This window comes from Cervus canadensis, chromosome 2, assembly GCF_019320065.1.
Source record: "Cervus canadensis isolate Bull #8, Minnesota chromosome 2, ASM1932006v1, whole genome shotgun sequence".
Lineage (NCBI taxonomy): Eukaryota > Metazoa > Chordata > Mammalia > Artiodactyla > Cervidae > Cervus > Cervus canadensis.
In genome coordinates this window covers 89208507-89234888 of record NC_057387.1, presented here as the reverse complement: position 1 = coordinate 89234888, position 26382 = coordinate 89208507, and the positions used below count along the sequence as shown (strand labels likewise).

General features: G+C 36.1%; 1 protein-coding gene across 3 annotated transcripts in view; it reads left to right on the top strand.

Annotated features, from left to right (window-relative positions):
* Positions 1-26382, top strand: part of ZFYVE9 (zinc finger FYVE-type containing 9) — a 176909-nt gene that overhangs the window by 112897 nt on the left and 37630 nt on the right. For all 3 annotated transcript variants that reach the window (XM_043461328.1, XM_043461325.1, XM_043461326.1), the window contains 6 exons: positions 1040-1209; positions 6569-6689; positions 11197-11319; positions 12890-13045; positions 19786-20010; positions 21091-21173. In XM_043461328.1, the coding sequence (XP_043317263.1) occupies positions 1040-1209; positions 6569-6689; positions 11197-11319; positions 12890-13045; positions 19786-20010; positions 21091-21173 (878 nt within the window). The remainder of the gene's footprint in view (positions 1-1039; positions 1210-6568; positions 6690-11196; positions 11320-12889; positions 13046-19785; positions 20011-21090; positions 21174-26382) is intronic.

The following is a 26382-nucleotide window of genomic DNA, read 5'->3' as shown; positions in this document are numbered from 1 at the left end:
CAGGGGATTATGAATAGCAAAAATAGCAATTATTTATTTCTTTAAAATGATCTTGTCAATGAATCTCCCTTGGTAATTAAACTCTGTCTTCTCTCATTAATTTTATAACTTTTTTGTCTAGCAATATTCCCTTCCTCTTGCTAAATAGCCCTCCTCTCCTTTTGAAGACCAAAAACTTCTATTGACATTATCATACTTTTCCCCATTTCCTCCTCTTTTCAGATCATCCCTTAGTCATTCTCCTTGTGTTTTTATGAGCTCAGGTTTTCTTTCTTAAAATCTTTATCCTCTTTACTTCTTTTGTTGTTTTTGTTGTTCTTCCCTTGTCTCTCTTTGTTTTCACTGTTTGAATTGATTTTCAAAACTGGATTTGAAGAGATCATTTTTCTGGACTTAGTTTTCCAGCTTTTCCCCATCCTTTTACTAAAATGCAGGCTACTTTCACACTGCCAGATCAGTCTTTTTCTTTCTCAGCAACACTTCAGCCAAAGATCTGGTCAGTTTGCTTCCCAGTTCTTTCATATCTGTGCCAGCTCTTCTTTTATTAGTTAATGATTCTTCAACATTCTTCAGGGCATCTTTTGCCCTTTCAAAATGCTGTATCACTTTTCCAGATAGATACTTTATTCCTACAGAAACTTCATACTTTCTGGAGATGTGGATGTATATTTCTAGATATTTTCCCCCTGATGTTTATTTCCTATGCACTTCAAACATTTTCCTTAGTTTATCTGTTTGTGTTAACAGGACAGAGTATGTGACTCATAGGCATATTTAATATTTTAAAGCAAAGTGTTTTAAATCTTTAAGACTGTGTTTAAAGATTATAGAATTAAGGGATTATATAAGTAAGGAATATATTTAAATGTGTATTTTATTAACTGATAACCACTTTTATGCAGTCACAATTACGTTTATAATTATAAAATGCTAAATAGTGGTTTCTTTGTACATCTGAAATTGGTGACCTTCTCTTCTTGGTGTTAGAAACCCTACCAATGTCACAGTGATGCCTGTTTTATTTTTCTGGCTCCTCAAGTGGCTCAGCCCAGAGAGCAGAGGCGAGTTTGGTTTGCTGATGGGATCTTGCCTAATGGAGAAGTTGCTGATGCAGCCAAATTAACCATGAATGGAACTTCCTCTGCAGGAACCCTGGCTGTGGCACACGACCCAGTCAAGCCAGCAACCACCAGTCCTCTACCAGCAGAGGTAAGAAAATAAAACAACTAAAAGTGAGTACTTTCTTTTCTCAGCATTGTGCTGCCTCTGTCTTGCCTTTTTCTGGATTGAGTGACCTTTCTGTGGAACCCTATAGACTTTTGATACAGTTTCGTACATATGTGTGTGCCTGCTTGTGTTGTGCATTTAGGGGTAAAATAAATGTGGCAAAATCAGTTGGTTTTGTTGCTCTATATTTGCAAGTTTTTTCAGGAGAAAGATTCTTATAAAGGTTGTTCTGGGGTGAGCTCAGCCTACCACTGTTGCTAGAGGTTGTGCTGGAGGGAATCTTGGTCCCTTGGTACATATATACATGTGTGTTCAGTCACTCAGCCATGTCTGACACTGCGACCCCGTGGACTGTAGCCTGCTGGGGTCCTCTGTCCATGGAATTCTCCAGGTAAGAATACTGGAGGTGGTTGCCTTGTCCTCCTCCAGGGGATCTTCCCGATCCAGGGATCGAACCTGCATCTCTTGCATTGCAGGCGGATTCTTCTGCTGTCAAGGCACCAGGAAAACCCTGGTCCCGTGATACACAAGCTTTTTAAAAGCATATTCCCCAGGTTCTGTGATAGCCTCCAAGAAATTGCCGTGGTGAGGAAGGGCCAGGAAATAGGAAGATGGCTGAGGAATTAATCTGTCCTTTGTCTTCAGTCTGAGTATCTCTACTTTTTTCTGGTGTACCTGTAGTGTTTCCATGTAAGATTTTTAAAAAGGGATTCTAAAGCTTAAAAATAAGTTGAAAATCCACTGACTTAATGGTTGAAAGATTAGTTTATCTGAGGAAATGAGCTCATACTGTGTGGTCACATTTACTTTGTCTCTATAGGATATACTGGTCACAATTTGGGGGTTTATTTTCAGAAGGGGACAAATACTATCTTCATTATTTTTGAGTCCGTGAAAGAATAGAGCCACCTAGAGCCATAATTAGAAAGTATACACATAGGATTGTTTATACAGTGGGCCCCGATATTATTACTATTTGCCCATTTAATATGGTAGTCAAGATTATAATAAGGTGATTAATTCCAGCTATGTGTGTTTGTCTTTTTTTTTTTAAATAAAGTAAGAGGATCAGAATTTGGATAATGTTGCTACTTTTCAAGTTTTTATGGTTACTGTTTGTTTATATTTATGTTCTATAATATTTTTCTAGAAATTTACATGATTTTTTGATTTGGTTGTAGTTGAAATTACATGTTAAGATTAAATTTATTGACATACAGAGCTAAATTTCCTTTTTGATGAAAGTACAGTAAACCATATCACTGTCTTCAAGTATTTCTGTTTTGGGGGATTTTTCTATGGCTGCAGAGGACAATAGCAAGAACTAGGACTGATTCTTCTTTGTATCTAATAAATGACTTTGTCAAGAAAATTTATTTTTTCTCCAATTGTTTATGTGGAAAAATTTCAACCCACAGAAGAGTTGCAGGAATAGTACAGTGGACGCTTATATACTGTTCATCCATATTCACCTGTTGTTGCCATTTTGCCACATTTACTTTACCTCTACACACACACAAATTTTTTTTTTGAGGAACCATTTGAGGATTAGTTACAGTTTGTCACTTTAATACTTCAGCTTATGTTTCCTGAGAACAAGTCATTTTTTTTTTTAACTTAAGTACAATTACATGAGAAACAAATTTAACACATAATTCTATTATCAAACATATCATTCATATTCAGATTTCTCCAGTTGTTCCATGATGTTCTTATTCTTTCCTTTATACATACGTATGTGTATATATTTTATATATATAATTTTTATTAAAATATTTTTTTAAAAATTAGGATTCCATCAAGGATCACAGTTCTGTTTAGTTATGTTTCTTTGATTTTCTTTCATTGAGAACAGTTTTCCCACTTTTTTTTTGTCTTTCACATCATTAATATTTTTGAAGCATGTAGGCCATATTTGGCATAAAATCCTTAATTTGTGTTTGTTTTTGCCCTCATAAGTAGTTTCAGATTAAATATTTTCAGCAAGAATGATACTATCATAAGTGATGGTCATTTTACTGGAACACATCAAGAAGTATCAGTTTGATAATTAGTTAAATTGATGTCTCTTGTGTATGTCCACTGCAAAAGTAGCTTTTCCTCTTTGCAACTAAAAAGTAAAATGAGGGTGATACTTTGAGACTCTGGGTGTCCTGTTCTCCTATAGTCTTTCAAGGTCTTACTGCCCTTTGAGACAATCTTACCTGAATCAGCGATAACTGTAGTGATTATACAGTAAAGATTATAGTGTTTTTCTTTCTATGAAACTTATATGATAGGTTCTTAAAACATAAATTTTTTGAATGAATGAGCTAGCTCTAGTGAATGACTGTTTTAGTGAAACAAAACTCAGGTCATTAAGAGAAACTAAAACAAGTTAGTTATTTTATTTCTGTGCTCTCACAATGTTCAATACTCTATATTAATGTTTGTCTGATAAAATGAAGGGAAACAAATTCTTTAAGGCCAGAGTTGAATATATTTTTTTCATTTTCATGATCTAGTAGAGTGCCTGGCACTTATTTAAAAGATGCTCAGGAAATGAAACAAATTTCTTTTCATAGATATTTAAGTAGAGGCCAGATGACTACTACTTATAATATTAAAAGGTGGATTTATGCATCATTAAATAACAAGTTGGATTAGGTTACTTTGTTTCCTGTATTAGCCCTTTAGATCAATAATGTTTAGCCAATAAAATTTTCCAAATTTCATTATAGGGTGGTGTCCTGAGAACACTGCAAAATTTTTAGCAAAAACCCACTAAAAACTTATAGTCCTAAATTATAGTTAATATAGACAAAAATATGTTAACACCTGGGTTTTTTTTAATAATTTTAATCTTTATTCAAGTATTTTATATATATATATATAGTGAAGTACTTAAGGAGCATTAATCTTTAGGAAAACATTGATGAACATACACATATGTGTGTGTCTCTCTATATATACATATAGACACACACACACATGTAACCACCTCCCAGGTAAAGATACACATATTTCTGTCACCATAGAAGTTTCCTTCATGCCCTTTTTCTGTCAATACCTTCCCTCTCCCCACCCCCCCGGAAAAATAAACATTATTCTGACTTGTATCACCACAGATTTGTTTTGCCTGTTTTTGAATTTCATATAAATGGAAAAATATAGTATATAATGTTTTGTGTCTAGCTTCTTAAACTCTAATTAATGAGATTTATTCATGGTGTGTGCATCAAAAGTAAATATTTTTTATTGCTGAGTAATGTTCCATCATGTAGCTATGCCACAGTTTATCTGTTTTCCTATAATGGGCATTTGGATTGTTTCCATATTTGGGCTATTTGAGTAAAGCTGCTATAAGCATTTTTAAACATGTTAAACAGTTTTTATATGCTTTTTCTTTAACTCTTTTAAAGCTTTCTTTTTTAACAGTTGAAGTATTATTGATTCACAGTGTTGTATTATATATAGCAAAGTGTACAAAGTGTAGAACAAAGTGATTCATTTGTGCTTATTATATATTTATATATTCTTTTTCATATTCTTTTCCATTATAGATTATTACAAGATACTGACTATACAGTAGGAACTTGCTGTTTGTCTATTTTACATAAACTAGCGTGTATATGTTAATCCCAAACTCCTAATTTATCACCTCCTCCTTTCCCCTTTAGGGAAAGTTTGTTTTCTAAGTCTGTGACTCTATTTCTGGTTTATAAATAAGTTTATTTGTATTACTTTTTTTTAGATTCTGTATATAAATATGTGACTTTTGTCTTTCTCACTTACTTCATTTAGTATGATAATGTCTAGGTCTATCCAAGTTGCTACAAATGGCATTATTTCATTCTTTTTTATGGCTGAGTAATATTCCTGTGTGGGTGTGTATATGTGTGTGTGTGTGTGTGTACACACGTGCGCAAGTGTGCATGATTCTTTGAGACCCCATGTACTATAGCCCACCAGACTCCTCTGTCCATGGGATTTTCCAGGCAAGAATACTGAAGTGGGTTGCCATTTCCTCCTGCAGGGATCTCCCTGACCCAGGGATCGAACCTGTGTCTCTTATGTCTCCTGCACTGGCAGGTGGATTCTTTACAACTAGCACCACCTGGGAAGCCGTGTGTGTGTGTGTGTGTGTGTGTGTGCGTGCTCACATCTGTGTTAGTGTGTGTGTGTGTGTGTGTGTGTGTGTGTGTGTGTGTGTGTGTGCGCGCTCACATCTGTATCTTCTCTATCCATTCATCTGTTAGTTAGATGGATGCTTAGGTTGCTTGCCGTGTGTGTGTGTGTGTGTGTGTGTGTGTGCGCGCTCACATCTGTATCTTCTCTATCCATTCATCTGTTAGTTAGATGGATGCTTAGGTTGCTTGCCGTGTGTGTGTGTGTGTGTGTGTGTGTGTGTGTGTGTGTGCGCGCGCTCACATCTGTATCTTCTCTATCCATTCATCTGTTAGTTAGATGGATGCTTAGGTTGCTTTGCCGTGTGTGTGTGTGTGTGTGTGTGTGTGTGTGCGCACGCGCACATCTGTATCTTCTCTATCCATTCATCTGTTAGATGGATGCTTAGGTTGCTTCTGTGTCATATCTTGGCTACTGTAAATAGTGCTTAAAGCTTCTGTTTCTTGCTTAAGTTGTGAAGAATATAGAGAGTAGAGCATCATTTTAATAGCTCTTTGAGCATATTCTATTAAATTGTTAATTAAGTGGATTTAAACCCACTCAAGATGTATTCTGCAACATTATACTTTATTAAGTTTAGTTAATGTGACCTTCATATTGATGCAAAGAAAAAAGAACTTGAAGTTTAATTTCATTACAAAGTAAATGAAAACTGTATGTTATCAAAGTTAATTTTTTACATTATAGTACAATATATATAACATAAAATTTGCCTTTTTAGCCATTTTAAATTACATTTACATTGTCGTATAACCATCACCCCAATTCTCAAAGTTACTTTGAAAAAGCCTATCATTAAGACTTTAAGTAGATCCAAATGTGTAAATGTTCAGAAAGTATGAGATAATATTGAAATTTTGTTTCTGTTGCCACTGCTGGTTTAAAAAATATTTTTCTTTTATGGTAAAAGAAGCCTTGGTAGAGGAAGCTTTCTCTCATTACTATGATTTGATGATGCCAAAAGGAGAAACTATACAACTGTAAAAATTTTCACATTTTCGTTTATAGTTTAAGCCCAGCCCTTGAGACCCACAGGTTAATGAGTATCTTATGCTATATTTCAAAAAGTATGAATTTGAAGTTTTCACTTAAATTCCCATTTGTAGTCTTGACTATATCCTGCCAAATTCTTAAACTCTCTGTAATGCTGTCTATGCCAATTTACTTTTCCTAGACGAATATTTCTCTATTCTCTGGAAGTATAACTCAGGTCGGAAGTCCTGTTGGCAGTGCAATGAACCTTATTCCTGAAGATGGTCTTCCTCCCATTCTCATCTCCACTGGGGTAAAAGGAGGTATGTGGACTTAGATGTTTAAACAGGGATAGTTATACATGCAAAATGTTGCCTTCCAATTAAGGGAATGAGAGAGAATTCAAGTAATAACCTCCTTTCTCTTTTCTAGCAACAAAAAAGTGATTATTAAGTGCCATGAAAAGCACTGTTGCTGTTAGTGATTGTTTTAGATAATATATTTATGTTTTTATAGTATAATTTCATTTGTTGAAAGGATATATTATTTTTAATTGTAATGTAAATGTAGCTTATTGGCAGTTCTTTCTTTGTATTCCAAAGCATATAATACTCTGTGAAGAGTTGCTCATAGTTCTAGGATTGACCCATGTTATACAGTCATTATATTCATTTAACTTTTTGTTTTGAGTAGAATACATATTCAGAAATGTATATATAATAAGTGGAGAGCACAGAACATAAGTAGCAATTTTCTGTTAAAAAATATTTTTAGTGAGCCCTGGTAAGAAGCAAAGGTACTACTCAGTCAAAAGAATGCTTATCTTTATGTGAAAATTTCTTGTTGATAGATCCAGATCAGCATCCAGTCAGTACATTTTCAGGAGATGGTTTTTTCCAATAATCTTTCCTCACTTTTGTTCTAGTCTTTTACCTTGTCTCCTTGCCTTCAGTTTTCCTCACCTTTATTTAATCTTGCACATTGGTGCCAGTTATCTTTTATTTTGTTTAAGTACAGTTGATTTACAATGGGTTAATTTCTGGTGTGCAGCAAAGTAATTCAGTTATACATGTGTTTGTGTGTATATATGTATGTGTGTGTGAGTGTGTGCGTCTGTGTACACACACACACATATGTATACTTTCTGATATATTTTCCATTATGATTTGTAACAGGACATTGAATATAGTACCCTGTGCTATACAGTAGGACCTTGTTTTTTTATCCATTCTATATATAATAGTTTGCATCTGCTAGTCCCAAACTCCCAATCCAACCCTCCCCCACACTCCCATTTCCCTCGGCAATGACAAATCTATTTTCTATGTCTGTGAGTCTGTTTCAGTTTTGTAGAGAATCTACGTATAAGTGATATCATATGCTATTTGGTTTTCTCTTTCTGACTTGCTTCGCTTAGTATAGTAATCTCTAGGTCCATTCATGTAACTGCAAATGGCATTATTTCACGTATTTTTTTTTAATGGCTTAGTAATATTGCGTTGTATATATACACACCGTATCTTCTTTATCTGTTCATTTGTCAATGGACATTTAGGTTGTTTCCATGTCTTGGCTATTTTAAATGTTGCTACTCTGAACATAGGGGTGCATGCATTTTTTCAAATTATAGTTTTGTCCAGGTATATACCCAGAAGTTGAACTGCTAGATGATATGGCAAATCTATTTTTAGTTTTTTGAGGAATCTCCATAGTGTTCTACATAATAGCTTCACCAATTTACATTCCCACCAACAGTGTAGGAAGGTTCCCTTTTCCCCACAGCCTCTCTGGGATTTGTTATATGTAGACTTTTTAGTGATAGCAATTCTGACTGGTATGAGGTAGTACTTCATTGTAGTTTTGATTTGCATTTTTCTATGAGTGATGTTGAGCATCTTTTCTTTCATGTGCCTGTTGGCCATCTGTATATCTTCTTTGGAGAAATGTCTCTTTAGGTTTTCTGCTCATTTTTGATTGGATAATTTTTTGTTACTGAGATGTGTGAGCTGTTTGTATATTTTGGAAATTAAGCTCTTGTTGGTTGCATCATTTGCAAATATTTTCTCCTAGTCTGTAGATTTCCTTTTCATTTTGTTTATGGTTTTCTTTGTGATGCAAAAGCTTATAATCTTGCATAGGTCCAGTTATCTTTTTAAACATAGATATTATCATATACTATTCTTGCTTAGAAAATTCAATGGGTTCCCAGTGCCTTCAATATAAATTACTTCCTTTGATGTATAGTGTTCCTGGTAACCTTATCTCAATTTATCTATTTCCAGCCAGCACCTTAGTACTTTACAGGCATAATACAGATTATTTGCTGTTTTCTCAATGTTCACATTTCATACTTCCATGCTTTTTCTTATGGTGTGCAATAGTGGGAAGAACATGGACTTAATTATTAAGAGCTGGAAAAGCCCGAGTTTTAATTCCAGTACCAGTCCATTCTAGCTCTATGATCCAGTGAAAGATGCCCATTCCTGTCTTACTCTTTGCAACCCCATGGACTATACAGTCCATGGAATTCTCCAGACTGGAATTCTCCAGGCCAGAATACTGGAGTGGGTATCCATTCCCTTCTCCAGGGGAATCTTCCCAACCCAGGGATCAAACCCATGTCTCCTGCATTGCAGGCTGATTCTTTACCAACTGAGCCACCAGGGAAGCCCAAGAATACTGGAGTGGGTAGCCTATCCCTTCTCCAGCAGGTCTTCCTGACCCAGGAATCGAACCAGGTCTCCTGCATTGCCGGTGGATTGTTTATCTGCTGAGCTACCAGGGAAGCCCTTATGATCCAGGGGGCAAGTCATTTATCTCTCTGAATCCTTTTCCTACTTTTTTGTTTTCTTTTAAATTATGTAACTATACCTACTTAAGTATCATTATGAATTTAAATTAGATTTCATACCTGAAAATATATAATAAGAAAATTGGTACAAAGTAGGCATGTAATAAATATTTTTATTATTTTCCTTTCTTCTATCTAGAATAGAATACCCTGCTATATGCCAGTCTCCTTGAATAACTCCTCAATCTTTCAAAATCCATATTAATGGAAAACTTCTCTGAATCCTACGTTGGATGTCTTTGTAGTAGTGTTTTACATCCTCATTTCTGTTTAAATAGAAATTCTTATAGACTATTACTATACTAACACATTTTTCACTGTAATTTACATACTGTATAGGTCTGATTCTTTCACCTAAACCATGAGTTCCTTCAGTCTGAATTCATGTTTGTGTCTTCTGTTCCTGTCATGGTGCTGGGCTGAATGTATCATACTGTCAAATCCAGCTTGTATCTCAGATGCTTCAACAATGAACTTTCACATAAAGTTAAGCGTTCTTTTGATTGGATAAAGCTTCTTTACTAGAGCCATCTAAAAATATTCTTTTGTAAGTAAATTTGCCACTTAGGTTTCAAATTTGGGTTATTTTAATAAATCTTAATAAGAAATTAACTTGGCTTCTGTTGTTAATTAAGATTGTGTTTTCATTAAAAGTTACATCCATTAAATCTAATTGTCAAAGCCTCTCTTGTCAAGAAGCAGCAACTAGTTATGTGTATTCACTTCCTTAAACCATATTACTATCTCTGAGCAGAATTTTGCTATTTTGTATTCCAGTGGAAAAAAATTTTTTAAAATTTAAATCACTTAATGTTTCTCTTTTCAATAAATATTTTCATTGATAGGATATACATTTCCAAAATACATTTTTGCTTCTATTGGTTAGTGAGAAATGGTGTTACTTTGTTCTATCTTGCTATCCCTCATTGCATTTTATATAAGACCAAACAATATGGACTTCCCTGGTGGCTCAGATGGTCAAGCGTCTGTCTACAATGCAGGAGACCTGGGTTCAATCCCTGGGTTGGGAAGATTCCCTGGAGAAGGAAATGGCAACCCACTCCAATACTCTTGCCTAGAAAATCCCATGGACGGAGGAGCCTGGTGGAGGCTACTGTCCATGGGGTCACAAAGAGTTGGACACGACTGAGTGACTTCACTTACACTGAACAATATGCAGCTTTTAGAATTTTTAATTCTGTCCCCCTGTCTGTAGATTCTGCAATAGTTATTACCCAGGGTTTTGACTTCAAGCTGAGAGGACTACCATCATTCAAAATGGTGTGGCTGAATTTTACATAATATGCTTGCAAAGATTAAATGGGAGGGGTTCTGTGCAGCCTCAAGTATTAACTTGTCATGCTAAGAATCTGATATGTGATTTCCTGCTGATTTTGGTGATATGTATACTAATCTCTTTCTTGACTTATTCTTCGAGGCATTTTTTTCATAAAACCAGTCACTTATGATACTTTACTTTCTAGGTACATTTTTAAAGTTTGACTTTTAATGGTAAAAAATCTCAACAATACAAAAGCATATAGAGTAAGAAGTAGGATTCCCCTCTGTTTCAACCGCTATACATCCTTTCCAGCGGTAACTAGTATATTACCACTTCCTTGTGTATCGCAGATTATTTTATATGTTGGTCTTAGAACATGTCATATGTGAAATTCTTATTATGATGGTTGGAGGATTTTTGTTAAATCAAAGGGTTGTTTTTAGACTGTGATATAAACCATTGTGTGGAGACGTCTAAGCATAGGATAACTGTGTTACCATCCAAACTGGACTGGATCACTTTTGCGAATGAAAGGGCGCTAGTAATATGACACTAGGTTAGCAGATACAAACCTGTATTTGCCTATCTGTAAATCAGTTGCTTTTTTCCTATGAATGATGAGGCCGTTCCTCTGTCAGATTTCTCTCTTGATTTGTCTCTTTAACCAGTCTCTTAACATTGTTTTCTCCCTTTACAGACTATGCTGTGGAAGAGAAACCATCACAGATTTCAGTAATGCAGCAGTTGGAGGATGGTGGCCCTGACCCACTTGTATTTGTTTTAAATGCAAATTTGTTGTCAATGGTTAAAATTGTAAATTGTAAGTTGAAAATTTGTGTTTTTTTTTAAATTAAAATGAGGTACTGAGTCATAGATAATAAAGCTTTTAGATTCATTACACACAAGTATTTTTAATGAAATAAATCCTTAATGAAAACTGGTTGCTGAAGAAGTACATCTTAATGAAAACTGGGTACCGAAGAAGTTGGTTTCTAATAAATTATATATCGTTGAGGACAACTGTGGGACTGAGACTCTTGTTTTTAGTCAAAGGAGTGAGATACGTGAATTCTCCATGGAGGAAAGCCAAACGGAACTTCTGAGTTAAGTTCTTCCTGAGATGGGTATGCCAAGTCACAACTCACCACTCGGATAACTAGAGGTGGATAAATTATCCAGAGGGATCAATTTGTACATGCTAGGTTTAAATCTCAGGAACATTTAATCATGGTGCAAAACCTTATTTGGGAGTAGTGTTAACTAACACATAGTAAAACTTTAGTGTATCACAAGTTAGGATTCAGAAGAAACTTCTCAATTCCTGGTGCTAGCTTCTTAGGCAACAGAATGAGAGAGAGGACAGTAACTTCAAATCTTGATTCCAGGATCATACTGGAAAACGGAGAATTCACTTATCCTGGATAAATGTTAATAGGCAGAGTTTTGGAGAGACGAAGAAAGCATTGGGGAACAGTCCTCCAGTCTCACTGTATATTTGTCTTAAGTTGTCCTTGAAAACCAGAATCACCAATGTACTAAATTCTTTAGAGGTTCTATATACATGAAATGCAGTTCTGGTTTGTTTGCTAATCACACCCTTGTGTGTTTCGCTAGTCACTAATGCTTGCCACCTTTCCTTCTAGGATCAAAATTTTAAATAATTTGCTTGTAATTTCAATTTACCATATATAGTTTATATACTTAGAAAATAGCTAGTCTAGAATTCCTTAAGTATGCACCATCTTAATATAGTTGGATTGGGCACCTTTTGTTTGGTATATAAAGAAACAATTCCCAGAGGGAAAGAAAGATCTTTTATTAGTGTTGATTTATATCATGATATCCATAATTTTATTTGAACCCTCTTTCAATTCCATTGAGAATCTTGTGTTGAAGTACAAATAATAAAAGTATCATGGACTGAACATTGTTTTGAACTACATATAGCTTGTGTTGTTGTGCCTCTGCATAGCCTTAAAGTGAAGAGGTGGAAGTAATTAGTCCAGAAAAGCTATCTATTTCACCACTTTTTACAGGATGAAGTCAGTAAAAGTTCTCTTGCTGGTTATCTGGAACTTTCTTCCAGGAAAGACTATAAATAGCTAGACTCTTTCAATCACAGTTTAAATTCAGTAAGTGTACATCAAAATATATTTTCTTTAGGCCACAACCTGAATCCAATCTAAGTGTTTGCTCAGAGCCAGAGGCACTGGTATGTTTTATTTTCTGCAAAAGTCCTTTGGCTCAGTAGTGACAGTTCACAGTTGAATTATACAAAGTCAGTGGGATCTGTTTTATTCTTCGGTGTGTTAAAACAGAGTTCTGTGCATTTCTTAAGAGTAAGGATTGAGAAGAAGGTCTTCATTTGTATATTTTTATTTAATCTGTAGATGTGAACAGGAAGTGCTGGTGTTTCACAACAAAGGGAATGCATGCAGTTGGTCAGTCTGAGATAGTCATTCTTCTGCAGTGTCTACCAGATGAAAAGTGTTTGCCAAAGGATATCTTCAACCATTTTGTGCAGCTTTATCGGGATGCTCTGGCAGGTGGGGATACTTTATGAGTTTGTCTGCACCCTTTATAGTTGATAAGAAATTCTGGACTCAGATGCAAAATAATAGTCTTTAATTTGGAAGCCTGGTGTTGGACTTTGGAATTATTGGCAAGTTAGAACTTGGCATGGTTTGAGGAGGTTATAAATTTTAATACTTTATCTGGTGTAGTTATTATTTTACAAAGACTGTAATCAGAGTTGTAAGATAATCCACTGACCACAATGATGTAAGAATCTTTTCCTTTGATTGGTTTAGGACATGGTATTGTTATCTGGTAGAAGGAAGGATAATGATAACTTGCTAACTTGTTTAATAATATTCATATAATCATAATATAGATATTCATTTAACTTTCAAGTTTCAAAAACCACTAGCATGAGTGACTTTATTATGATTTCAAAGTAAATTATAAATATTACTAACTGTAACAATATGAAAGTAAATGCATAGAAGTTCAAAAGACTAAATATACTAATATAAAGACATACTATTAAAAATTGGGAGAGAGGGAATATTTTTAAGTATATTAATAGGATAGAAGTTTTTAAAAAAATGTGCATAATACTTTATGTGCTATGTCTATTTTACTGTGAATCCCATATTTAGATAATCAAGGTAGAAGTTTAGTATATTATTTCACTGTGATATTTTAAAAATAAATGGACACATTATAAGTGTTCTAAGATGATCCTGATTCATTATTTTTCTTCTCTTATGGTACATTGTGTGGAACTGGCAAGCTATATGTTAAATTTCCCTTCAGTGTAAAAACCTTAAACACTCTATCCAAAGCTTAGTGGTTTCTCTGCTATATGTCACTCAAAAGGCTGCAGAAGCCCTTATATGAACTGTCTTTATAATTCTTTCATGAATTTTTAATCTAAACTACATGTATTAATAATAATGTATATATGTATTTATATATGTTTCTCTTTTAGTGTATATAAAGTTTTTGGTCACACATCACTGCTTATCCTTTCCACAGTGAGGGGGAAAATGGTGGTTTGTGAGAAGTGACATTCTGAGAGTTTCAGGATGCCTACTGGTTATTGCAGGGCATGGGAAAGTTATGTCTCCCCGTCTCTCCTCCCTTCCTCCATGTCTTATAGTTATGTTTTACAAACAGACACTCAGAACATGAATTTGAATGAAACAGGAATTATATGTACCAGATTATTTTTTCTGGAGTTAGTCTTCAGTTATTTCCCTCTTTTACTCAAAACCCTTTCTTGGCTCCATGTTACCTTTAGAATAAACTGTGTACTCTGACATTCAGTGCTGTACGTATCTGATCGTCTATTTTCAATCTCGTTTCCCACTAGTAATCTCCTCATACTACCATTGAAGGCAAACTAAACATTTCTTGGTTTGTTACATGTTGGGTTGGCCACAAATTGGTTTGGGTTTTACAGAAAACTGGCTTAAAACTCAGCGTTCAAAAAACTAAGATCATGGCATCTGGTCCCATCACTTCCTGGCAATTATATAGGGGAAAAAGTGGAAACAGTAACAGATTTTATTTTCTTAGGCTCTAAAATCACTGTGGACAGTGACTGTAGCCACGAAATTAAAAGATGCTTGTTCCTAGGAAAAAAATCTATGACAAACCTAGACAGTGTATTAAAAAGCAGAGATATCAGTGTTGGACAAAGGTCTGTATGGTCAAAGCTGTGGTTTTTCCAGTAGTTATGTTCAGATGTGAAAGGTGGACCATAAAGAAGACTGAGCACTGAAGAATTGATGCTTTTGAAGTGTGTTGCTGGAGAAGACTTTTGAGAGTCCCTTGGACAGTAAGGATATCCAACTAGTCAGTCCTAAAGGAAATCAAGTCTGAATATTCATTGGAAGGACTGATGCTGAAGCTGAAGCTGCAATACTTCGGTGAAGAGCTGACTCGATGGAAAAGACCCTGATGCTGGGAAAGATTGAGGGCAGATGGAGATGGGGATGACAGAGGATGAGATGGTTGGATGGCACACCGATTCAATGGACACGAGTTTGAACAAACTCTGGGAGATAGTGAAGGAAAGGGAAGCCTGGCATACTGCAGTTCATGGGGTTGCAAAGAGTCGGACACAACTTGGTGACTGACCAACAGCAACCAGTATTCTTGCTGGGAAATCCCATGGACTGAGGAACCTGGCAGGCAGTATAGTCCATGGCGTTGCAAAAGAGTCAGACACAACTTAGTGACTAAACAGCAACAATGCTTAGGAGGAGAATTGCTTTTTTATAGGGTATTGATATCTTCAACATTATTAGGTGATGTTAAACTGTCTCCCAGAGAGGTTTACCAGTTTATATCTATCTGTGCCCATCTCCAGTGTATAAAAGTTGTCAACACTTGGTTTTATCAGAGTTTTAATTTTTGCCATACTGGTGGATATAAATGATATCTCACTCTGAATTGCGTTTCACTATTAATGAGACTGAGCATATTTTCATGTATTTATTGGCCATGTATAGTTTTTTTTCTGTGACAGATACATCCTGTTTATGTCTTTCACTCCTGTATCTGTTGCATTAGCATTTTCTTTGGGATTCCTTTAATTTTTTCAACATAAGTGTTAACTATAACCATTTTATGACAGAGTTAAATTCAGTATGTATTAGTTTTTTATTACTATATTCCTAAGGCACAAACTTAGGCTTAAAGCAGCACACATTTATTATCTCAGTTTCCATAGGTTAGAAGTCCAGGCACAGCTTAAGTGAATCTTCATCTAAGGGTGCCTTAAGGTGTTAGCTATGCTGGGCTTCTCATTTGGAGCCCAAGGTCCTCAGGTTGTTGGCAGAATTCACTTTCTTACAAATACCCATTTTCTTATTACTACTGGTTGGGAAGTACTCTTGGCTCCCCGAGGCTGCCTGCAGCTCCTTGCCTCATTGGTAGTTTACCACATGAGTGTTTCCTTTCCTTCAGGTCAGCAGGAGTGTGTCTCCACTTTGAATCTCTGACCCCTAGACCTAGATTTAAAGAGCTTATGTCAGGCCAACTCTGATAACCTCCCTGTTGATTAACTCAAAGTTTATTGATTAGTAGCCTAATCATGGGAGTGACACCCAATATATTAATAGGTGTTATCCCCACAGAAAGGTAGGGAATTAAACAAGGTGTGAACAGGAGGAAGCTGACAGTTCTGCCTCAGAGCATTTCAGTCCTTCCAAACATGACACAGACCTCAGCATACTTCACTCATTTAATATCTTTGCCATTCTTGCATTTGTTGTAATTTGTTTTACCTTTTGTAAAAGAAAAAAAAATATTACTTATATTCAATTATATTCAGTTTTTAATTCCAGTATTAAAAATCAAGATTGATTTTCAGTTCAATCAAAATTATTAAATTCACCACTATATTATTATCTGCTGTTTTAGTATCCCATGTTTCCATTAGGACTTGCTTTTCTTGCTGAAACACATCTCTTAATTAGTTCTCTTGATGATGGTGTATGGTTGTTAAACTCCATTAGTCTTTGTATGTCTGAAATGTTTTTATTTTTCCATCATTCTTAAATAATTAGTTGGCTAAAGAATTCTAGGTTAACAGATTTTTTTTCCCTCCCTTTCTTCCTTCTTTCGTTCATTGCTTCATTTCACCTTCCCTTACCAAGTACTTTGAAGGTATTACTTCATTGTCTTCTGGCGTTTTCTGCAATCTGAAAGAAAGTGAAAATGTTAGTCTCTCAGTCTTCTCCTACTTCTACTTCTCCTACTCTCCTCCTACTTCTCCTACTCTTTGCAACCCCATGGACGAGAGCCTGCCAGGCTCCTCTTGTTACTGGAATTCTCCAGGTGAGACTACTGGAGTGGGATGCCATTTCCTACTCCAGAGGATCTTCCTGACCCAGAGGTTGAATCTGGGTCTACTGCATTGCAGGCAGATTCTTTGCCATCTGAACTACCAGGGAAGCCCTGCAATCTAGCCGCTTTTTTTTTGAGCTGCGTATGTTATGGATTCTTAGTTCCCTTACCGGCGACCAAGCCCTTGGCCTGTACAGCGTAAGGGCAGCATCCTACTCAGTGGACTGCCAAAGAATTCCCCCTTTCTCCTTTTTTAGTAAACAGTTATTTGTCTTTCCTCTTTGGCTTTTAGAACTGTCTCTTTCTCTTTGATTTTCTGTAAGTTCACTACTAAAGTTCTCTGAGTTTTTTTAGTCAAGTATATGAGGTATAATTTATATACAGTAATGTGCCTTTTTAGACATATATTACTGTATATAAATACATTCTGTATATAAATACATACTGTATATAAATAGTTCATTGAATCTAGACAAACCAATAAAGTCCGGTAACAGCTACCGGTATCAAATATATAATATTTTCATTATCTTTAAATCCTGCCTCATGTCCCTTTGTATTTAATCCCCTCACTTTACCCTCTGCTCCTGGCAACTAGTAATTTGATTTCTGTCCCTATAGTTTTGCATTTTTGAGAAAGTTATACCAATGAAATCTCACTGTTGTGTTTGACTAATTTTTCTTAGTGCAGTGCTTTTGAGATTTGTCTGTATGGTTGAATGGATGCTGTTGTTGTTCAGTGGTTCAGTCGTGTCTGACTCTGCGACTCCATGGACTGCAGCACACCAGGCTTCCCTGTCCTTCACCATCTCCTGGAGTTTGCTCAAACTCATGTCCGTTGAGTCAGTGATGCCATCCAACCATCTCATCCTCTGTCATCCCCCTTTCCTCCTGCCTTCAATCTTTCCCAGCATCAGAGTCTTTTCTAATGAGTCAGCTCTTCACATCAGGTGGTCAAAATATTGGAGCTTCAGCTTCAGCATCAGTCCCTCTAGTGAATATTCAGGATTGATTTTCTCTAGGATTGACTGGTTTGATCTTTTTGCAGTCCAGGGGACTCTCAAGAGTCTTCCAGCACCACAGTTCAAAAGCATCAATTCTTTGGCACTCAGCCTTCTTTATGGTCCAACTCACATCTATACATGACTACTGGAAAAACCATAGCTTTGACTATATAGATCTTTGTAGGCAAAGAAATGTCTCTGCTTTTTAATATTCTGTCTAGGTTTGTCATTGCTTTTCTTTCAAGGAGCAGGCGTCTTTTAATTTCATGTCCGTAGTCATCATCCATAGTGATTTTGGAGCCCAAGAAAATAAAGTGTGTCACTGTTTCCCCATCTAGTTAACATTTTTTGAGAACACACTGTGTGCAAGATGTTATTTGGCATTTTACATATATTCTATCATTTATTCACATCAAGTCTGAAATTTAGTGTAATCTTCTCTATTGTCACAGATGCTGAGGTTCACAGAAATTAGGTAACTTGCCCCCAATCTCGTAATAGTAAATGCTCAAACTAGTGTTCAAACCCATGTCTCTGTGACTTCAAAATTTGTGATTTTTTTTTTTCCAAAATAACATTTTCCTTCCTTGATATGGGGGTTATTCTGTTCTTATAGATCTGGCCCAGCAGTTTAAATGTGCAGCCAGATCTGGTTAGTCCTGGGGAAGAGGTGGTTGTTCAGTTGCTTACTCATGTCTGACTCTTGGCGACCCCATGGGCTGCAGCACGCCAGGCTTCCCTGTCCTTCACCATCTCCTGGAATTTGCTCAAACTCATGTCCATTGATTTGATGATGCCATCCAACCATCTCCTCCTCTGTCGCCCTCTTCTCTTTCTGCCCTCAATCTTTCCCAGCTTCAGGGTCTTTTCCAATGAGGCAAAGGTACTACCCCGAAGGTATTTGGAAGATGATGATGCGCAGGTGAACATGACTTTCAGTCATAAAGCTTCTCTGGATTTTGTGGGGTGGTATTCTCTCCACTTGTGGTCCCTGCTGTTAGTATAGCTTCCACTTCTCTCAAGGATTCTATGTTCCATCACTGAACTGTTCTGCAAATAGACTCTTAGTTTCCAAGGAAAGTAAGCATTAACTTCTCTGATGGCAGTTTCTCTACTTGCTATTATTTCAGAGGTATCAAAGGAAGTTTGCACATGTCTCGGAATAAATCTTCTGTTACGTTATTGAACAGCCCTTATCAGGAAGTTCTTTTGTAATTCTAAACTGAGGAAACTGTCTCCTTAACGAAGGGTGATTTGTTACTATTTCATTAAAAAAATACTTGAATTAGAAAGTACTTAGTTAAGAGCATTTGCAAGTAAAAGAAAAAAAACCTGCCTGATATGAGATTAAATAAGCCCTAGGTTATTACTGTTTTATATTTATCTCAACTATTAATAAAATTAGAATAAATCCAATCTGTCATTCTACTTTCTCCATAAATTTCCTTCCCTTAAGTGTCTCTTATGTATCTGTACTTAATGTCTTCATTAATTATATTCATGAATTGAATTTATTTACTCAATGGGACTGTAAACTGTGTGAGAGCAGGTACCTAATCCTAATACTTTTTCATGACCTTTGAGGTAATATTTATGATCCTGAGACCTCTAAAGTAATTCATACAGTAAGTTGTATAATCTAAAGCAAGGTATCAATATTTTTTTATGTCTTTTAGCCAGACAAACTAGAGTGTGCTAATAATGCAAGGTATTTTATGCTCACCAGAAGCCCTCATCAAATTGGAGAACAAATTTTCATTTAATAAATGCCATTTATTTAAGAAACAACTTTATAAATGTGTGTCTTTCATAGTGAAAGGTTGGGAATTAATGTTTGGTAATGTCTGGCCCAGTGCTGATAATAATGATTATTAAAATATGATTGTTTTATTGATAGTAATTAATGTACTTTTTTGTTTTAGGGAATGTTGTAGGCAACTTGGGACATTCCTTCTTCAGTCAAAGTTTCCTTGGCAGTAAAGAACATGGTGGATTCTTATATGTGACATCTACTTACCAGTCACTTCAAGACCTAGTACTCCCAACCCCACCTTACTTGTTTGGGATTCTCATTCAGAAATGGGAAACTCCTTGGGCTAAAGTGTTTCCCATCCGACTAATGTTGAGACTTGGAGCTGAATATCGACGTAAGTAAAAAATACCCTCTTCTAAACCATATGACCAAGACCAAGACATAAAAACTAAGCAAAGACTTGAGATTTGAGATATTCAGAGCCCCATGGTGATACAATTAAGCAGAAGTAGTCTTTTAAAATAACTAAGCTAAATATGGTCAGTGTCTCTATTTTTCTTTGAGACCTCCTCCAGGGATCTTCTGGACCCATGTCTCTTGCATTGCTTTGGCTGTAATGGGAAGGACTCAAAATAACAAGTGAGGATGTTAGTGATTATTTATTGCCTTGTAAACTTACTGATTTTATAGGTTAATTTATAGGTTTTATACAGGATCATCTTCAGAAAAAATGAATATCAGCTTAACAAGTAACTATATTTTTTATAGTATCCATATATGGTGAGCATATTTTTTGTCACTTGTTTGGAAAATAGTTATGACAAATTATATTTTATATAATGTAACAGACTGGAAGCTAATGGTATAGAGATAACTCTCAGTTGGTAAAGTAAGCAATAAAAGAGCCTCTGTGCCCATGGTTGTAGCAGTGCAACTAAGCTGCTATTGTTTTTAAAGACATTAAGGCCTGAATGCAAGCCTTATTTTAAACTTCGTATCAAAGTTGCCCTGGTCTAGGAATTGACCACCGGAATAGGTTTTTAACTTTGCCACTTACTAGCTCTGTTACTTTGAGTGAAGTTGTATAAGTTGCTGTCAGTTTCTTTGCCTTTTCTGTTGCATGGCATTATTAAGAGGATGGTATTATGAATCAGCAAAATATAGTAAGGAAAGCAAAGGATTAAATTTAGAGGAAACAACATTTGTGTCTCCCTGGCTTGCACAGACAGTTGAAACCATAAAGTTCAAGGAGCCAGCTAGGATCACCTGGTGTTTGGCTTATCTAAGGAGTGTCCTGATTCAGACATGTCTAAGAGTGAACTCTTTTAAAAAAGACTTCCTAACCACAGAGGAAGGAATTCAGTGCTCTAATGAGTATCTACAATTATATTTTGAGAACTTTATGAAACTTGATATCTCTTTTACCAAAATTATAAGCTGCCGAACTTAGTCTGTTGATTTCTCATTTGCATAGTTTATCCATGCCCACTGTTCAGCGTCAGATTTCGGAAGCCATTGTTCGGAGAGACTGGGCATACCATCATGAATCTTCTTGCAGTAAGTTGAGAATTATTATTTTATTGTTCTTCACTGGGATTTGTATGGGAGAAGGAAGCAGATTTTATTATTTTGTTCATACCTTGCTGCTTCAGGGAAGTGAAGATTTATGCTAAAAGAAAAGAACAGAACATGTATATTCTTTGGAAACTACTTGGAGCTTTGGAATGAAATAGTACTGGATTCTGGCTCTTGGTTGTACACTTACTAAGTGTCCTTGCAGGATTATTGTGAAGAGTAGTGCATACTTAAAGCACCCAGCATTATGTCTTGTTTTAATTTTAAGCCTGGCATCCTAGAGATTTCCCCTGTGTCCATGTAGCTTACAGTTTAGCCAAAGATTGATCAGAGATTGTATTCACATACCTCAAGCCAGTAAGGCATCTATACTTTTTTGATGTGTGGACTGGGATTCAAATATTATTCCTTTATTTTCCACTGGACTCTCTCATATCTCCTTGGCACATGCATAGGCTCTGACCCTGTTGACCAAGGATTAGTTGGCTTGGGCCCACTAAGGTCTCTGCTGCACATGTGCACAGACTTAGGTCAGTCCTAGGTATGTATGTGGAGAATTTATGAAATTCCCTGTTGCCGTCTCATTCCCAGAACTCCTTGTTAAATTTCTGGCTAGTCTGCCTGCTTATTACTTGCTCCAGATAGACTAGCAGCCTCTGGGTAACAGAGCCACTGGTCTTCTTTCACTAGTCACTAAGATTACTGCTTTAACTGAGACACTCCAAATCAAGCAAGATTCTACAAGAAGCAAAGCTTACTGTTTTCACAAACTACCTTGCCTTGGTTGAACTACAGGGCAAAGTTAGGGGCAGCCCCAGGCCAGAAGATCACAGACTCAACTCTATTCTTCTTACTTGAAGTTCAGTAATTTTCCTGAATGAGCACATCTCAGTGTATTGTGTGCTTTTAGCCTGAGTCAAGGGCACTGAAATGGTTGGGTTTTGTTTTCTTTTTTAAATAAATTTATCCAACTTTATTGCTTTTGGGGGACTTGATTTATTACTCTGTCATGGAATTGTAGTTATAGTTCCAGTTATCTTTTAAAGAGATTTAAACAATGAGAAAGATTCTTATAGGTCTACTCATGTAGCTGCCATTTGCAGTGCTCTCCATTCCTTTGTGTAAATCTGTATTTCCATTTGGTGTCCTCCTACCTGAAAGATTTCCTCTAATGTTTCTTATAGTGTGGATTGACTGGTAATGAATTCTTTTAGCATCTGTGTTTCTTACAAAGTCCTTTGTATTTGAAAGAAGACACTTTTGCCAGCTGTAAATTCTAGACTGACGGTTTTATTCTTTGAGAATTTTAAAAATTTATTCTGTTGCCTTCTGGTTTGCATTTTTTTCTGATGAGAAATATGTTTCCCATCTTGCCTTTCTTTGTTCCTCTCTACAGCGATTTGTATGATATCTGGAATGAAAATGTAAGAAGCATTTTTTCCCCCACAAATTGAGTAGAAATACTGAGAAACAAGAGCAGATATTGACATCAATAGACAAATACTTCAAACGTACAGCCCTTTTTCTAGTATACTACATAATTATGTTAAGATACTTTCTGTCCTTCAGCCATGACAAAGAAACTTTTAAGCTATCACCAGTAGGACATTTAGCTGTTATTTCACTATTTATGATGAGATTCCGCAAATAGTATCTGACATTTATATGATTCTTTGTAACTCAAAATGCCTTGTATTATTTTGCCACCACAATAGTTCTACAAGTTAGTAGGGATGCATATTATTTGCATTTTAAAGATTCAGCAACCTAAGCTTAGAAATTGTATAGCAAATTGTAAAGCCAGGGTTTGCATCTTCCTGCTCCATCCTCCTTGCTCTTTCTGCTACATATCTCAAAAATATACAACTCCTGCAGCTCAATTCCAGAAAAATAAATGACTCAATCAAAAAAATGGGCCAAAGAACTAAACAGACAGACATTTCTCCAAAGAAGACATACAGATGGCTAACAAACACATGAAAAGATGCTCAACATCACTCATTATCAGAGAAATACATACTCCTTGTATTTTCAGTCAGCGCTCTTAGATGCAAACACTTGTGAGAACAAGCTTCTAGATTTAAAGCAAACTTGCTTTATAGTATTTATTGAATTTAGAGTGGATCAGATCATTACATTTTTCTCAATATTCTAGCCAAATAAAGCATTAATTATCATATGTTGAAAGTAGTACTATTAAATTTGTTTTGAAATGTAGTTATTAGTGTCTCTAAACACTGAACAAGATATCAATTCAATCTCGAATTATGTTAAAATTAACTGGCTCAGAGTACAGAAAAAACAGTTGTAATGCAAATTACCTATTCAAACTGTAGGGTTGAGAATAAAATAGTGGAAAATATATGGTGGCCATTATAGGTGGAAGAGGGCTTTCCTGGTGGCTCAGTAGTGAAGAGTTCACTTACCAGTGCAAGAGACACAGGTTCAATCTTGGGTCAGGAAGATCCCCTGGAGAAGAAAACAACAACCTACTCCAGTATTCTTGCCTGGAAAATCGCATGGACAGAGGAGCTTAGCGGGCTACAGTCCATCAGGTCTCAAGAGTTGGACATTACTTAGCGACTGAAACAACAACCACAGTGATTTTTAGTGACTTTGGACATTATTTGGAATTAAGTTAAACCTCACAGATTAAAGACACAGTTCTTCATAAGACTGCCATTACTTCAGATGCTAGCTGTAAATTCAAAGGTCCCCAGACCTCCTACAGTTGGCACTAACTAGATACAAATGTGGGAGATCCCACTAACCCATCAGGTTTAATGATTCACTAGAATGATTCACAGAACTCAGCAAAGTACTATGCAGTTGACCCTTGAACAACATGGGCTTGAACTGCTCAGATCCACTTATGTGGATTTTTTTTTCCCAGTAAATTTGTACTACACAGTCCATGGTTACTAGAACCTGCAGATTACAGAACTGTAGTTCAGAGAGCTGAGTGTAATGTTATACATGGATTTTTGACGGTGCAGGGGTTGACTCCCCTAACCCCCATGTTATTCAAGAGCCAACTGTACTTAAGATACAGTTTTATTATAACAGTGGAGATATAAGTCAGGAGCAGCCACCAGTAGAGACACATAGTGCAGGGTCTGGGAGGGTTCCAAACAAGTAACTTTTGTGTCTTGAGTTTTTATTGGAGATTCCTTACTATTCCTGATTGATTGAATCATTGGCTATGTGATTGAACTCAATCTTCAGCCCCACTTCAGCATTCCCCAAAAGTCAGGCAGGTATTGTGTACCTCAAAGCCCCAACCTCTCATCATGTGGTTGATGTTTCTGAAATGGCCAGCTACCACCCTGAGTCATCTTGTTAGCCTGAATATCATCAAGTTGACACCGACTGTCAAATGACATAGACATAGAGCCCACCAGGAATAAGAAGGGCACTCACGTCACTCAGGAAATTCCAAGGGTTTAGGGGCTATGTCCCAGGAACCAGGGGCAAAGGTCAGCCAAATTCTTTATTATACAGTAAGACTCTACTCAATGCCCATGAATGCCCAAGAGGTCTTTCTATCTGGATTTTGGGAATAGGCATTATTCCCAGACCTGTGTATCAGATAATGCTCCCAATAATCACTTCAGGCATTTCTTTCACTGGCCTCAGGTTTCCTCACACTTATTAGCTAATGAGAGCACTGCTAAATACGTGATGTGACCTTCTGCAAACCTTTGGAGTCCTGTCTGCAGTTTTCTCCTCTCTGTCCTGTCAACTCTAACTACCTACCTTCATTTTTCTCATTTTTCAGTTTTCTCTCCTCAGGAACTCTGCCAGCCTCTGCCGGCGTTCCCCTTTCCTGCATCTGAGCTTGGAAGCTCTCCTGAAGCGTGACCTGGGCAGTCACAGAGCTCATCTTGTTTGTTTCCAGTCTCTCAAGGATCACTGTCCTTTCTTACCTCAAATTTGCTCTCTTGAAAATCATTGTTCCATATGTTTTGTGTGGTCTTTGGTTGTTTAAGACATGAGGCTAATCCAGTCTCCTTTCCTCTACATTGGGCAGAAATGAAAATTTCTAAGATATATTTTAATGTATAATATCTCTCTATATTCTTCTACTCCAGCCCCCACCCCTTTGTCCCTCCTTGGTAATTTTAGTTTTTGGTCTCATTTTTTTGCAAGATAATTTTTCTTTCAGGTTGTATTCTATTTTGGAATGAAAAGGAGATATTTGTCCTGTTATCTAGCAACAGCAGCCTAAGGTTTCTATGGTCTCTATCATTTTATTTATACAAACATTTGTTGAATTATCTCCTGAAGCATCTCACTCCACATCATCACTTTCTCTCTAGATTATCAGGATCCTGCAGTCTACTGATTTCAAGAAACCTTTTCACTATTTCTCACTCCTGTTGCTTTTCTGTTTTTGTATATTTTGATTCCATAGTTTCATCATCAAATCACTTTTTTAACATAATTCTAGTTCCTTTTTCTCTTTTACTGTGTGTTGTGGTAGCCTGGCAAAATGTAAACCCTGCTTAAATCTACCTCTTTCTTTAAAACTTAAAAAAATTTTATGTATGGTAAAAGCCACCTTTTTTTGAGTATATTTCTAAGGGTTTTCACACATGTAACGGTTACATTACAACCACTCTCACAATTGAAATACAGAACAGTTCTGTCACTCCAGAATATTTGCTGGTGCACTTCTAATGTCTGGTAATCATTGATCCTTTGTCCCTGTAGTTTTAGTTTTTTCAGACCGTCCTGTAAGGGAAATTATACAGTATGTAGCCTTCTCAGTCTGGCTTCTTTTACTTATCTTAATGCATTTGAGATTAATCTATGTTATATGTATTGTTGGGAAGGAATTTCTCGTCCACTCATCTCACGTTCTTTGAATGAGGTCCTCTAGATTAGACTGGCCAAAGACTGATTAACAAGAGGCATATTTAGCTGTGGTATACTCTGGTAACCTTCAGTTATCAATAGATGATTGATTTTTATTGCTGAGTAGGGTTGTGTTGTATGTGTGAACTATAGTTTGTTCATTCACCTGTTGATGTATATCGGGGTTTCTAGTTTCTTGCAACTGAATAAAACTGCTATAAATGTAAACATTCATGTATTAAATTCTGTGTGAATGTTTAGTTTTCATTTATCTAGGAGTGGGAGAGTTGAGCCATATTGTATGTTTAGCATTATGAAAGTGAAAGTCAGTCAG